Source organism: Schistocerca cancellata, chromosome 1, assembly GCF_023864275.1.
Source record: "Schistocerca cancellata isolate TAMUIC-IGC-003103 chromosome 1, iqSchCanc2.1, whole genome shotgun sequence".
Taxonomy (NCBI): domain Eukaryota; kingdom Metazoa; phylum Arthropoda; class Insecta; order Orthoptera; family Acrididae; genus Schistocerca; species Schistocerca cancellata.
In genome coordinates, this window is record NC_064626.1 from 1147846458 (window position 1) to 1147863295 (window position 16838).

General features: G+C 39.7%; 1 protein-coding gene across 1 annotated transcript in view; it reads right to left on the reverse strand.

Annotated features, from left to right (window-relative positions):
* Positions 1 to 5502: 5502 nt before the first annotated feature.
* Positions 5503 to 16838, reverse strand: part of LOC126135595 (xaa-Pro aminopeptidase 1-like) — a 153697-nt gene continuing 142361 nt past the window's right edge. Inside the window, exons 9-14 of the mRNA XM_049915201.1 lie at positions 12507 to 12720; positions 11598 to 11831; positions 11373 to 11438; positions 11164 to 11240; positions 6627 to 6722; positions 5503 to 6546 (exon numbers count right to left, since the gene is read on the reverse strand). Of these exons, the coding sequence (XP_049771158.1) occupies positions 6337 to 6546; positions 6627 to 6722; positions 11164 to 11240; positions 11373 to 11438; positions 11598 to 11831; positions 12507 to 12720 (897 nt within the window). The 3' untranslated portion in view covers positions 5503 to 6336. The remainder of the gene's footprint in view (positions 6547 to 6626; positions 6723 to 11163; positions 11241 to 11372; positions 11439 to 11597; positions 11832 to 12506; positions 12721 to 16838) is intronic.

Here is a 16838-nt window from a genome sequence, read left to right on the forward strand (position 1 = left end):
ATAGTTACTGGCTTCAAAGCACTCATTGAACTTGTATCTGTATTAGTTGATCAACACTTGCAACCAGTAATACAAAGACTTCATTCCTATCTTAAAGACAGCAATTATTTTCTAGACCATCTGAGGTCTGTGCCTGTCCTACTCTCATCACACACCTTGCTTGTCACCAATGATGCCACTTCCATCTATACCAACATCCATCACATCCATGGTCTGTCTGCTGCTGAACATTTCCTCAATCAGTACGTATCTGATTGCAAATCTCGAGTCTTTCCTTCCCATCCCATCCATCAAGTCTTCCCTGATCTGGGGTTCTGGACAACTTTTTCAGACTCTCCCTATTTCCTAAACCTCACCAGTCCTTTTCCTTTGCCCCTTGTCCTTCCCATTCAACACGTGTGCCAGAATAAGGAACTGCTGGCTCTGAAAGCTTACATGTTTCAATACATTTATGTATATTTTCTCCTACAGCGACTTGGCGAGTAGATTTTTTTTTACCAATCCAGTCAAACTATATTTTCAAAAATTGATTATTTTCTTTGATATATTAGCTTGGTGGAATATAAATAATTTAAGGAGTAAAGATAACAACTTACTGAATAATTGAGGTTCCGAGTCACTGACAGACACAAAACAAAGATAAAGAACTGTGCTAGCTTTCAGTTGAATCCTCCTTCCAAACTATAGACTACATGTACACATACCTCTAGGGCTACATTGTTCTGGCTGACTACACTGTGCGGGTACTGCATGTTAATTTGAGTGAGAGATTTTGTCAAATGGATTGGTCAGTGAGGCAGAAGACAGGGAACAAGAGGGAGGGTTGGGTCAGGTGGATAACACCTGTTAGCAAGAGACCTGTTAGCAAGAGGCAGAGGATCAGAATGTGGCACCTGTGAACTCGTTTGAGCCACAGGCAGGGGCAACTGAACTGAGCACATGATGAAGTGGAGGAGACCAAACAGAGAGGTCATTGGATTGGGGAAGGAAGTCAGCCGTGCCCTTTCGAGGGAACCATCCCGGCATTTGCCTGGTAGGGAAATCGTGGGAAACCTAAATCAGGACGGCCGGACACGGGATTGAACCATCATTATCCCGAATGTGAGTCCAGTGTGCTAACCACTACGCCACCTTGCTCTGTGAGTGGATTGAAAGGGTTAATAGAACACAGGAAGAGAGAGGCTAGAGAAGAGCATGTGGGTGAGTGCAGGATGAGTGAAATTAGGGTCAGAGGGAAGGATGGAGGTGACTGTGGGGCATGGGCTAACAGAGATTAAGGCTGGGAGGATTATGGGGTCAAAGGACATGTTCAAAGGACAACTCCCATCTATGTAATTCAAAGAAGGAAATAAAGATTAGGGTTTAATGTCCTGTTGACATTGAGGTCCTTAGAGACTGAACATAAGATCGGAACATTTCAAGGATGGGGAAGGAAATTGGCTGTGCCCTCTCAAAGGAACCATTTCAGCATTTGTCTGGAGCAGTTTAAGAGAAGCACAGAAAACTTAAATCAGGATGGTCACAGATGCATATTTGAACTGTCATCCTCTCGAATGTGAGTCCAGTGTGCTAACCATTGCAGCTTAATTCAGGGAAGCTTGTGTTGGGACAAGGATCCAAATGGCATAGGTTGTTTACTGTTAAAATTCTGAGTGTATACTTCCTAGAAGAGTGAAGTGATGTATTACTTCCTCCTATATGTCTCTTGTGGAAAGGTCAAGAAGGTAAAACTAGAGAGATTCGACCTCACACGGTGGTTTACCAACAGTTGTTCAACCCAAGGACCATTTGTGGCTGGAACAGGAAATGAAGTAAGTAACAGTGGTACAGAAAGTACTCTCTGCCCACACCCTTAAGATGTAAATAAAGAAGAAGATGAAGCACCCTTTGAAATTGAGCATGTTGTACTCCACAGTGTGTTCTGCCAATGGGTGGTCAGCAGTGTGATCTGCCAATGGCTAGTCAACTCTGCTTTTGGTCCCGGTTTGGCAGTGGTCATTTGCGTGGTTGGACAGCACCTGCTAAGATCAGAGTTAACCACCCAGTGGCAGAAAACACTGCTGAGCACAACATGCTCTCTTTCAGTAGTTGCAACACAATCCATGCCGCATCTGGATCCTTTCCCCCAATACTAGCTTCTCTGAATTATCTAGATTGGAGTTATCCTTGAAACACATCCTTTGATCCCATAAGCCTCCTTTCCTTAATCTACACTAGTCCCGACCCCACAGTCATCCCACTGCTGCCCCATGACCCTAACCCACTCATCCTGCTCTCACAGACTCTTCTGCTCAGTCTCCCCTTTCCTCTGTTCTGCCTCCACCTCTCAACCCCTTCTCCATCATTTTGCATTGCACACAAGTCCCCCTTCCTCCAGCCAGAATGTGCTTAATGGTGCTACATTTCTATCCCTACTTCCTGCTGCCTGTCTCTGCCTCCATCCAGCCACCCTTCCCCAATACTCCTTGGAACACTCCACCTCCTTTGAGCTGCAATGCCAGCACAATTTAGCCATCTAGAACAATACAGCTTTTGAGGTGTGTGTGTGTGTGTGTGTGTGTGTGTGTGTGTGTGTGTGTGTGTGTGTGTGTAGCTATGAAGAAGGGATCCGTCCGAAAGCTAGCAATATTCTCAGTTTGCTTACGTGCCTGTTGACGATTCACCTGGTCAACTATTCGGTGAATTGTTATTCTCATTAAATTAAAAATTCAAGTAAAATCTTTACAATGTAGGAAAAGTAGATTTCTACTTGCCGTAGAGATGACACGTTAAGCTGCAGACAGTCACAATTAAAAGACACTTATACATAAGCTTCTGGCCACAGCCATTGTCAGAAAAAGAGAAACACACACTATTCATTCACACAAGCAAGCACACCTCACACATGTGGCCAACTCCGGCCTGACCTCCCAGAGTTGGAGATCATGTGTGCATGAGGTGTTCTTACTTATGTGAATGAATGGTGTGTTTTTATCTTTTTGTGATGAAGGCTATGGCTGAAAGCTTATGTGTAAGTGTCTTTTAATAATGCCTATCTGCAACTTAATGTGTCAGCTTTATGGTAAGGAGCAATTTATCTTTTCCTACATTGTTGATATTCCTATGTGGTGTTTCCAAGCAAAATGTTTGATGTTTGTTTTTTTGTTCAGATATTATCTTTATTCCTTGAGTTATTACCAGGGAGGGTGGGATATTGGATGTTCGATCACACTGTCTTCATTGCAGCTTCCTAGTTCAAGTCAAGCAATTGACAACTATTTTCTCAATTGATTCATACTTTTATCTCCCTGTGATGCAAACTTGACTTCAGAGCTTTGTTATTATGTAGCAGTCTGTTGACTCATTCATTTTGACTGGAAATTGTAATCTGCACACTGACAATTCTTTATTCACAGTCCCTTTTTGCTGTGTCTTCAGTTAAATCTCTTAAACACATATGTTGCTTTTTAATCACTGCAACTTTCTTTATTTTCTTTTATTTACTGTCACGTATAATCATGAGTATAACGGTACAATAAAACTGATACTTGCTTATTACCCTTTGCAGCTTTTTTAAAAGTGAATTAACATTTTTCTTTTCTGTTCTACACTTACTTTTATTTACTGTCACATCTAATCATGAATAAAAATAATGATAACACCAATATATATTTACTTCTTCCTGTACTTACTCTGATGTTGAAGTAATGTGTCTCTCTTCTGTTTCATATTCCTAGGACAATATAGGCTAATGGAAGCTTCTATGGAATGTCTGATTAAATTGTTCAAAAAAAAAAAAAAAAAGACAATTTCAGTTTTTGATGGTACAACAGTATTCAAATCAATGAGGAGAGATGTTATTTAACAAGAAAATTTACTTCATGGTGGGTACCACAGCCAACTAATGGAAGCACATCTTGTGAATTCTCAGTCATTTTCTTATGTATGGAATCTTCTTCTAGCTCATCACTCAGTAATGGCTTAAAAATTGAAAATAGTTGTTAAATGAAAAACTGGTCAAAATAAATATAGCCTAAATGGAAAAACGTCTCATGAAACGTAGAAATCATCTGGGACCAGTGGATAAGAAGACAGTTTAGTCAGGTGGTTGGGGATATCTTGATAAGTTTCTGGAACAATGTCAGACAGTTTACACTGCACAATATAAAGATGTGGGAATAATTGGTCAGGAAAAGGAAAATCAAAAAGAAGGGGGGGGGGGGGAAGCAGGAAAATAATGAGGAGAGAAGAAAAAAAGCTACTATCATACAGAATTATAAAAGTGTACTTAACAACATTATGAAAAGAATCATTGCTACTCATCATATATTGGAGATGCTGAGTCGCAGATAGGCACAACAGAAAGATTGTCGGAAAACGAGCTTTCAGCCAACAAGGCCTTCAGTGAAAACTGACAATAAAATACAAATGCAGCTCATACACATATGACCACAGTCTCTGGCCACTGTAGCCTGACAGTTGCCTACAGCAGCCAGGGACTGTGGTCGTGTGTGTTTGAGTTACAGTTACATTTGTGCAGCTGTGTGTGTGTGTGGGGGGGGGGGGGGGGGGATGTGCAGCTCTGTGTGTGTGTGTGTGTGTTTGTGTGTGTGTGTGTGTGTGTGTGTGAGGGGGGGGGGGGCAATGCGCGTATGTGCACTTTCGACGACGGTCTTATTGGCCAAAAGCTCATTTTCTGACAGTCTTTTCGATGTGCCTATCTGTGACAATCCTTTTCATAATATTGCCACTTCCATCCTGGATTTTCCATTGTTCAAAAGTGTACTTTATTTTTAGAAGTGGAAGAAAGTAGCAGAAAAGAAGGTGCAACAGATTAGAACTCCTTTTTTTGGTATCATCAGTACTGAGTACTTGTTTCATAATGTATTTTCATATATGGAGTTGTAAAGAATTGGTATAGAGAGGGACACTCAAGATTGAATCATTAGTCTGAAATATAGCAAAGTCTACATCATTGTGTTGCAGAGTGAGTTCTGCAACATGGTGCTGTATGTTAATGTGTATAATATTTACTTGTGCTTTTTCATTCTTACATAAAGCATTGTGTTGGTCAGCATAGTGCAGAAACCTGAAATTGTGTTCAGATTAACTGATGTGCAACATGAATATTTTAGAGATGGATGTCGCTGAAGGCTATGTAGGGTCCATAGGTTGTATTTAGAGTAGGAAGAATTCTTCTGAGGCACAATAATCACTTCTCAAATACCTCTCAGCACCATTTCACATATTGCTGTCCTAACTTCAAAATGTGTGTGTGTGTGTGGAGAAGGACTCTGCCTACTACTATCCACTTCATATCTGTTAGTGGCAAATCTTGTGCTATCTCTAATATTCCACATTAGTAGAAGCTACTCATACAACAGACCAGTTCACTGCAGTGTTCTGGAACACAGTAGAGGAAGTAGATAGCAACTCAAACCATCATGGTAGTTGCTCCCAAAATTAACATTTCAGAACTCTGCTGATTGTAACCTACTTTGCAGTGTGCATTTGATTCCTTTAACCGCCATCTCATATCTCTCCCAGTCTTGACTAATTCTAAACCCTCCCTATAGTTCTAGTACTTGCTCTTGTCTCCCATTCAACTTTTTCATGTCTCTGTAATAATTCTTTTGCTTTTCTTTTCCTAACTACCTCTGCTATGTTTACCTGTATTTTTCCCTATATTGAAATCGTGTGTTCCTTCTTCATGGGGTCAGTTGGTTATGCAATCTGAGTCTTTCTGAAATTTATTGATTCTCATATTATGTACTTTTATTTTATGATTTTCTGTTACAGTTTCGTATTACAATGTATAAACACACCATTCCCATAGACATACACCACATTTCCTCCACAGTGACTTCCGTGGTAGTAGTGCTACACAGGGATATAGCAGATGGCATTAAATGTGTCTCATCTGCAGAAACATAGCTGACAGATGCCCAAGGAGTTTTGATTAAGATGTGTGTTCCAGTTTTGCTTGTCAACCTTTATAAACATTGAAATCCAAAACTACAATTGCCAAAATGTTTCTTCATTTTGATTGTTCCTTTAATAAATTTTATTATCCTTTGACTGTTTCATGCTTATATACCTATGAATAAATAACAGTAGTAAAAATATTTCATTGCACATTTCAAGGAAAAAAAATAGAAGCCCTTTGCTCAGGGGTGAGGCTATTCATGACATCTTAACAACATGTAAAAATGACTTCATGCTTTGAAATTTTAATATGCCAAAATAAAGTTTTGCTCACATTATGTGCATTTCAAAAATGTGATTTTCCAGCAACTCATACCATCAGATTATTTTATTTTATTATGGTCTGTGAACATTGTATGTGTATCTGATGTTTTAAAAGAGCCAACATATCAACATAGCAAAAAAAATGAACATCTTGCATAATGGAATATAAGCTGCTGCCCTGTTATACCGTGCACAATATGGAGGCACATATCCTGTTTTCGACATCATCCAATAAAAACCCTTCATTCTCTTCTGGTGTTTCAGTTCTGCTCCCACTAAGCTTCGAATCTGTGAGTTGTATTCATTCAGCCAGTCCCTCTGGTAACACAAGTACATATTAGTACAGCAAATAACTTAAAATGAATAAGATGTGTGTTTATGATTTTGAATGGACTTACTTGTTCGCTGGTAAGCATTTCTTCCTTTATAAGTTTTGGTTCATACGGAACAAGTGTTACAGTTTTAAACCCATAATAGGTCTTGTGAGATTGGTGCTGGAAAATAAGATGGGAGATAACTAATGCCAGACTGCAAGTATATACACTATAAAAGTCACATGACTCTTCATAATTAAATTATACTTAAAAGTCAGAGCAAGCAGGAATATTTTATTTTTCACTTGACTGGGTAGGCCAGCAATATCTAAACAAGTCAGTAAACTTACTCACAGCGATTGAAAAACATTTTGAACACATTGCTCCAAATGATGATTTAAAAATTATAAAATTTTGATTTTTAAAAATTTTTCCTAAAGAATATTAAGTAACTTAGTAAGTAACCTGTTATGTTCACATAAACATAGTCAGCCTTATGTTATGTTATGCTAGCTTCATAACTGTTGATTAAAGCTCTTGATAGACTTGGGGGGTGGGGGAAGACAAGCATAGAAATTATTCCATTACTTTACATCAGTATTTTGGATTTACTTCAGGAAACAGGTTACAAAGTTAATCAAGTCTCTCAAAAGAAGTAATTTTGCAGGTTAGGCAAATTTTCTTGCGCAGACTACTGAAGTTGGTGTCACAAGTGGGAAGAATGCAGTGAAGTGTGCTAGTGAGATTAACAGGTGCTGACCAAATGACCCCAAATGATGCATTGTTGGTACTTTTAGGAATATTCCTGTGGACTTGGAAATCGAGAAACATTAAGCCCTATAATTTTTTAGAGAAAGGTGGTCAGATTGAAGTTTAAAGGGTGCTTGGAACTGAGGGGCCATTACAAAAATATTGATACAAGATCTCACGTTACAACTGTGACAAATTGGGCACTTCAGACATAGCCAAGAAAACAGATGAATTTCTCCCTGACATCAGTGGGAAATTTCTTCACCCATCGAGTGGACCAGCAAATTACCTGACTGAGTCAGTGCCCATGTGCTAAGCTTTTATACAGAATCAAAAGACAGAAGAATGATAGTTGCATCTGCAGCACTCCACTGCACTCACTGTGGGGCCATACGACTATTCCTGCCATACAGAGCGAGGTGGCTCTGTAGTCAACACGCTGAATTCATCTGGATTGAATTTTTCCAGGGTTTTCTCAAATCGCTTAAGCAAATACCAGTGCCGCATCTCTCTCTCTCTCTCTCTCTCTCTCTCTCTCTCTCTCTCTAACTATTGACAGCTATTAAAACAGGTAAGTCAGCATCCACTCAGTTCCTACAAATATGAGAGTTATTTTTTCTTAGTGCTTTTTTGACTGAACAAATCAAAACTACAGTATATACTAGTGAGATTAAGCAACTTATCAGCATGTAATTATTTTTCCTTTATCATCGCCTGAGACGTTTTGCTTCTTGGGCTGAAGCATCATTAGAGCTGTTTTACTATGAACTTATTCAAAAAGATAAATTTTGTAGTTGTAGATTAACATACCCGCAATTGTGGACTGAATCCTTCTACAAAATTCTGGAGTGCAGCAGCCCTACTGATACACTGATATAAAAGGCGAAAGGTGTCTGATGCTTGTAAAAATATAATTAAGTAATTTCTTGCAAATGACTTTAACCTCATTGCTCAAGGGATAACTGCTGAAAATGGGTACACAAATGTTCTTCAAATTAACTGTCTTGATTCATAAAATCATTTGTGGCATAGATTATTGTTTCTGTGGAAAATTTTCTCCTGCTTCACTGAATGTCAACATTCTATCTGATTATCAAAAGTCATACAATAAATTGATATATTTTTTTCTATACTGTGGCCGTCAAGCACAGACTTGGATCAGGTGAAGGATGGAGAAGGAAATCGACTGTGTCCTTTTCAAAGAAACCATCTAGGCATTTGTGTAAGCAATTTAGGGAAACCATGGAAAACCTTAAACTGGATGAACAGACACATAACTCAAATAAAAATATGTTATAACTCTTCAGGCTTTCCCGGTGAGATCTTCTTCGGCTCAATATTTCGGCCACGTAACTCGTTGCCTTCTTCAGGTGCTATCTGAGACTGCCGTATTGGAAGATCTTGTCCAGGTAGCACCTGAAGAAGGCAACGAGTTACGTGACTGAAATATTGTGCCAGAGTGACACAACCATCCAGCAGTAGACCCGATTACTCCACATGTCAAAAATATGTTAAATAAGAATTCCTTGGTTTTACTCTACAAAGGGCAAGAAGAGATGAAATCAGAAATGTAGACATATGGAAAGACCTGCAAGTGGAAGTGACCATGGCGGAAAGCCTTAGAGCAGTGAGACTGAAGCAGTTTGGTCATGTGAAGTGGATGCAGTCCAACTAAATTCTGCATCAGTATTAAAAAGGAATGTTTCTGGACAAAGACTACGGGACATCCAAGAAAGAGGTAGGTGAGGCAGGTTAACAAAGAATTTCGAAAGTAAAGGATATGTAAGCAAAGCATCTGAAAACATCCTACCCACCTTGCTGTAACAACCCAATGACAACAATGATGTGGCACTCTAAATCTAAAGTGAAACATAAGATAAGGGAAAGCAACTACTCGCCTTTGGCAGGCTGTGTGTGGTGCAGAGACATGTGACAGAAAGTACTGTTCAGTAGCTTTCGAGTTTTGACTCTTTTTGTAGTAGAAAAAAAACACACACACACACACACACACACACACACACACACTGCCGCAGCTGTTTGTTGAGAGCAGTTGCCTGGACCAACAGATGGGGACATGGTGATAGGGAAGGACACACAAGGCAAGGAGGTGGGGGCAGGGTAGTGTTAGGCAGGAGTGGGAAAAACATATGACTCAGCAGCTGCACAAGATGATGACAGGAGTTATGAGGGGGTAGATACAGAAAGATGGAGAGGGGGCAAGATGGAGTTGAGTGCGGAGGAAAGGGGAAAAGAGAGAGAAAATGGGGGTGGGGGTGGGGGGGGGGGGGCGAGTGGAAGATGATGGGAGAAGGCAGTACACAATCTAGATGGGGAAGGAGTAGTGTGGAAAAAGGTAAGGTGAGGCAATGGGAAACAGGTTAGCGGACTTTTAGTCTAGGAGAATTGTGGGAAAGCAGGATATGGCTGGAGAGAGAATTCTCACCTTTGTAGTTGAGAGAAAGTTGTGCTGGAAGGGAATGTCCAAATGGCATTTGTAATGATGCAGCTATTCAAGTATCTTTGGTTGTATCTTCTGGATAGTCAAGTTTGCTGTTGGCAACTGTTTGGCAATGGCCGTTCATGCGAGTAGAGAGTTGGTCACCTACCATGCCCTAGAATGCTGCACAGGAATTGCAGCATGGCTGCATTGACATGTGGCTCTGCCTTTTATAGGATAGGAAATGCCTATGACTGAATTACGGTTGGAGGTGGTAGATGGTTGTATGGGACAAGTCTTCCAGTACAGAATGACCCATGCGGTGCCGGACTAAAACAGTGGTGGTCAAGGATATTCTGTAGGTTGGGTTGGCGGCAGAACACAATGTTGGGTGTTTTAGGCGGGATATCCCTCATCTCAGGATTCAATGAGAAGCAGTTGAAACCCTGGTGAAGGATACAGTTGAGCTTTTCAATGCCTGGCTGATAATGGATGAACAACATCAGAGAAGGTTGTCAGTCAACAGGTTTATTAGTGCCAGAGGAAGAGAGATTTTTGGATGAGCTGGATAAGATATTGTCTGTCAATAAAGGCTCTGGTAAGATTATCGGTATATTTGTGCAACTCTTGCTTTCCAATGCAGATGGAGTGTCCATGGATGGTGAGGCTGTAAGGAAGAGACTCTTTTTGACATGGAATACGATACAGCTTTCAAAGTGGAGGTATTGTTGGTGCTTGAAATGAACAGACATATTTACGGAGCCATCTGAGATTTGAGGATCGACATCTGGGAAGATGCATTGTTGAGGTGAGAACCAGGTGAACTGGGTTTGGCAGTAAGTGTTGAGGTTATGAAGGAAAGAGCAGATGTTGGTCTTTTGGTGAGTCCAGAACTAAAACTAAAAATTTCTGTTCTGTGCTGGATGAATATCTACTCGAAAAGTCTTTTTCTAACAGCCTTCTTGTCTTGTCTATCTGCGACTCAGCATCTCTGCTATATGGTGAGTAGTAACTGCCTTTTTCGTAATATTTTTACATTCCATCCTGGATTTTCCAAAGAATATGTAGAATTTTAGTTGTACAATGTAATACAGAAGCAAATTCCACGGCATATGAAGATGGAATTTTCAAGTCCGAAAACTGTCATCATGAGTCTCTAAATAAAGCTATTTAAAGCAAAATTGCACTTGGTTGAAATTTTTAATTCAATATGGTTACAATTTTATTTAACCTTATTTCTCAAATGCTATTGACAGAATAATAAAGTGTATGGTTTTGATACTTATGTACATATAAATGTGACAGCTTTTTTCTATAACATGCCTCAACTTTTTATCGAAAACATATTTTGTGTAAGTGTAAGAATCACACCATATCCTGACAAAATACCACCAATATGAAAGGTTGAATATGGTATCCACAAATGCTTTATACCTCCGTTTGTCTTCGTTCTACTTCCAAGATGTTTTCTAGACGAACGCCAAAGTGACCTTCCTTATAGTAACCAGGTTCTGAAAGATGTTTCAATGAAAATAGATTTACTAAAAATTAGCTTTTAGTATATTACTTTTGTTATTGTTTCGTATCATTTGAATGAAAATTGTTTCCAGTAAATTAAAGATTAGAGTTGTAGGAATACTTGCCATTAGAGAAGAACTGACCCTTCTGGAATGTCTCATTTCCTGTGCTGTACACTACTATAATTGGAGCTGCAAAATACCATTAGTCCAATTTATGTCCTTCCACAAAACGCTTAGGGGTAAGAAATATCTTTTAAAGTGATTGATGACAATATGCATATGTGATATATAATCTTAGATTCAAAACCTTTTTAAATGATGTCATTTTAGGACTGTTTTATTACTTACATTCATGTACACTTAGATAAGAACCTATTCCATGCCCTGTGCCATGCTGATAATCAAGACCAACTTTCCATAAAGGAGCACGGGCAAGTACATCTATGTTTGATGTTTGTACATCCTCTGGAAATATCAACGAGGCCATCTGTATGGAACCAATTAATACACGTGTGTATACTTCTTTCTGGAAGTCTGTGGGTTCCCCAAAATGTAAAGTGCGTGTGACATCAGTTGTCCCATCTGGAACAAAAAGATTAATGCTAAGTATGAAAACTTTGTACCTTAAGTCTTGTAAAAAAAAAAGAAATTTTTAATGCCACATTATTTGGAAGCCTTTGCAATTACATTACTAGCCACAGCAAATTGGACCTACATATCTGCGTCTGACAAAACTCTCGGAAATTTAACGTGTTGTATAGAGCCTGGTTCATCCCTTTTTTAGTTTAATGGGTCAGCCAGCCATGTATCTGCTGTAGAATTTTAATGTCTTCTTGTTTGAGCTCTTTCGTCATTTTGTAACCAGATTTTTAGTCTAGTTTAGTTGGTAAAGATTTTGACATTGGGTGCCCAAACAATTCTGTCACCACAATTACCATCACCACTGCTACTCATAGAGGCATTTGTTATATGATGCAAGTGCTTTTTTAGATTGTTGGACAATTAATTGATCAGTTTAGAAGTTACCACAATTTATTCTGATCATTGCCGCCACTTAATCATTTCCTGTGTTTTGATTTTTTTTGCTTGGTTATGTACTCTCACATCAATTGCCATTTGCTAAGAAATTGGTGTTTCCAAATATGTATGACTTGCAAGTTATAATGTGAATCTTTTTTAAATAATAATAAATCATGGATGTCGCTTAGAAATTAGTAGAAGTTTTTAAAACATAATCTTCCACTTGGTTTCACTTACCTAAATATTGTCCGCCAGAGTCAAGCACAAGCATGCTACTGTTATCAATTGTGAGGCTAGTGATGTTGTTTGGCTCATAGTGTGGTAATGCTCCATTGGGACCGAATCCTGCAATTGTAGCAAAACTAGGCCCACGACTAAGCTTTTGCTCCCTGCGAAACTCGTCTACTGTTTCTGCTACAGTGAGTTCATCCCAAATGAAGCCATCTTTCATCTGAAACATTCAGTCACGATTAATAAGACAGTTTTACCAAGGTAACTTTCCTAGTATGTATGTAATCACAGTGTGGCTTATTCATATTACTAACAGTGAAATAATTAGCGGTGATAACTAAGTTTACAGAGATTACAAGAGTTTTAATATTATGTCCTCACATAAAACGACAAAGCTTTTAGAATTACTGGAAGGTTTTCATGGTTGATTTCCCTACTGCTGCCAAAAAGAACTGTCACAGGCATCTTCTATCCAATCACAGGGAGGGCTGCCTGTGAAAGCAGCCATGTGATCTACTAATTAAGGTGCAGCCACTGTAATGCTTTGTACATGGGCCTGACAACTAACAAGCTGCCTGTCCAACGAATGGCCGCCTCCAAACTGTGACCAAGATGCAGCTGGACCACCCAGTTGCAGAACATTACACTCAGCATGTTCTGCTTCACTTTAATGACTGCTTCACAGCCTGTGCCATCTGGATACTTCCTACCAATACCAGCTCTTCTGAACTGTGTAGGCAGGAACTCTCCCTACAACGTATCCTTCGTCTCCCTGGCCACAACCTTTGCTAATCCCCACTTTCACAAATTACTACTGAAAATGTCGTGTTCAGTTAAGGCAATATCTCCCCAGTCTTTGTCCATTTAGCAATAGAAATAGCTAAAACAAATTTTGTTTAATTGGATAGATAAAAAAACTACTCACCAAGCAGCGGCAGAATGCACATATAAAAGACTGCTGTGATTGACAAGCTTTCGGAGCCAAAGGAAAATGGGTGAAGGAAAAGGACTGGAGAGGTCTAGGAAAAGGAGTAGATTTTGGGAAAGTCACCTAGAACTGCAGGTCCTGCAGGTCAGGGGAGACTTCCCGTATGGGATGAGAAGGAAAGACTGATTGTTGGGGACTGCATTGGATGAGATTTGAAAACCTAAGAGCTTAAGGGGGGAAACCACATTAGAAGGCTGTTTAACACAGATTTTTTGGGATTGTTTTGGGTGGGAAGAATTAATTAGAATTTAATCAAATTTTGACATCATTTCATTCATATTTTGAACAGTTTTTGTGAAATTTTCTTTTTTTTTGAATAATTTCAGCCAAAAATAACAAAAAAAAAAAACCTGCTGAAGGTTGTGAGTAAAGTTCTCCAATTGTGTACAGTGTAGTCATTCTGATTTTCACCTGAAATCGAAAAGGTTTTGATTTTACATTAATAACCAATTTTCTAAGAATATGAACCTCAATGCAGGTGAAAATTATGAAAATTTAAAATTTTGCAGGCGTGGGAACAATTTACTTCGATTTTCACGATTTTTTCCTCTAAATGTGCAAAGAAAAATACCCTTAAAAGCATGATATATTCTCACAAGTTGGTTCATATAATTCATAATTTTGTAAAGAATCATACTATCAATTTTCATAATGATCAGTTCTATACTTTTTGAGTTAGACTGCACACAAATGTGAAAAAAGTTATTTAGAGATAAACGCGATTGAAAAATAAATTCTTGGAAACTACAAATTCAAGGAAGTTACCAATAATGTGCCAAATATTGGAATTAAAACTTTCATTCACATTTAGTGCGTGGCCACCTGAACATCTCTTCAGTAATTCAGCCCTTGATAAATCTTCACATATTGGAAGAATTTCCTTCTGTACGTCAGGGTGCAATGGAGGAGGGTGCGGTTCATGTTCCATTCCAAGGGCTGTTTGTTTCTGCCACTTGCACAAGCTGTCTTCTCCCTCTAAGCAATACTCATGTCGAGGATTTTCACCCATGGAAATCATATGATAGTATATCGCTTGAGTGGATTTTTTGAGCTTCCCCTTAAAGGTGGAAGACAGGGTAATACGCAAGACAGAGATTACTACTAAAACATCGTGTGCAAGTTAATATGAGTGGAAAGCTAAGTGCATTGTGTGTAACAGAGGTGGGAAGGGGGCGGGGTGGTGAAAATAGATGGGAAAGAAATGAAAGATGTAGAAAACTAAAATGGAGTGAAGCAAAGATTAGTTCCATGTCAAATATTCCCTAACATACAGCCTTGGCATCCGAGGCAGATGTATTTGTTCGGATGCAGACTCTTTTCAGCAATACACCACCATTCTCACCTCAGCCTTCACTGCAAGTAATTACGCCACCAGCCTAGTTAAAAAAAAAAAAAAAAAAAACAGATTTCCCAGGCCATCACATTCAATCCTGGTACTACTGATCCCTCCATAAAACAGCTTCGGAGCACACCATTGGTGACACAGTATTATCCTGGTCTGGAATGCCTTCATCAGCTACTTTGACAGGACTATGAGTTCCTAAAAAATCATGCCCTGAAATGAGATCCATTCTCTCTGAAATTTTGCCCACCACACCTAGAATAGCTTTCCGTCGCCCTCCCAATCTTCGCAATATTCTTGTCAGACCTTATGCTCCTTCTGCACCCATCTCCCTACCCTATGGCTCTTACCCCTGCGACCATCCCCCTTACAAGTCTTGCGCCACCACCTATAATAGCCCTGTAACTGGCAAGACATATGCTATCAAAGGGAGAGCCACTTGCGAAACAACACGTCATACACCAGCTATTATGTATACACTGTTCAGCCTTCTGCATCGGCATGACTACCACCAAATTATCAATTACTGTGAATGGGCATAGGCAGAGGGTATATACTGGCAACTTGCAATATCCTGTTGCAGAGCATGCTCTACAACATGATGTTCGTGACCTCAGCACCTGTTTCACCACACACGGCATCTGGATTCTTCCCCACAGACACCAGTTTCTTAGAAGTCTGCAGGTGGGAACTAGCACTACAACATGTCCTTGGTTCTCGCCACCCACCTGGCTTTAATTTATGTTAATTTCTTCCAACTCAGCTTTTCTTCACTGTAACTACTCTTTGCTTCACTCCTTTTTACAAGGTGTACAACTTTGCTTCCGCTGTTTGCCGATAGGTAGCGACTCTCAAGGCTATGGGCATGATTCAGAAAGAAGGAAGTTGGGTCCCGTGTGAGCTGAAACCAAGAGATGTTGAACGGTGTTTGTGTGTTTGTGAACAATTGCTTCAGAGGCAAAAACGGAAGGGTTTTCTGCATCCCATTGTAACCAGGGGCAAAAAATGGGCTCATTACGATAACCCTAAATGCAAAAAATCATGGGGATATCCCAGCCATGCTTCCATATCAACGGCCAAACTGAATTTAATGGCTCCAAGATCATGCTCTGCATTTGTTGGGACCAGCTCAGCGTCATGTATTATGAGATGTTAAAACCAAGTGAAACAATCACAAGTGCTCGTTATCGAATGCAGTTAATGCATATGAGCAGAGCATTAAAAGACAAATGGCTGCAATACAGCGAGAGGCACAATAAAGTGACCCCACTTTGAAAAAGAGGTCAAAACATACTTGGAAACGTTAAAATGGGAAGTCCTACCCCACCCACCGTATTCTCCAGACATTGCTCCCGCTGACTATCACCTGTTTAAAGGAATGGTGCATGGCGTGGCTGACCAACACTTCCGATCTAATGAAGAAGTCACAAATTGGATTGATTCGTGGATTGCTTCAAAAGATGAGCAATTTTTTCAATGCGGGATTCATACACTGCCCAAAAGATGGGAGAAAGTAGTGGCCAGCAATGGAAAATAATTTGAATGATACATGTGTAACCACTTTGTTTCATTAAAGCATCAAATGTTGGGGGAAAAAGGCGGAAGCAAAGTTGTACATCTTGTAGTTTTCTACATCTTTCATTGTCTTTCTCATCAATTTTTCCACTGTCCTCTCCCACTCCTGTTACGTACAATGCAATTAGCTTACTCACTCTTATAAACTCATGCACTATGTTTTAGTAGTAATCTCTGTCTCGCAATTACCCTGCCTTCCACCTTTAAGCTCTCAGGTTTTCAAATCACATCTGATGCAGTCCCCAACAATCCAGTCTTTCCTTCTCATCCCACGTGTTAAGTCTCCTCTGACCTGCGGACATTCCCGAATCTACCCCTTTTCCTAGACCTCTCCAGTCCTGTTCCTTCATCCTTCTTCCTTCCCCTTCAACCCTTCTGCCTGAAGGAGGAGCCACTGGCTCCGAAAGTGTGCCAATCACAATAGTTTTTAATG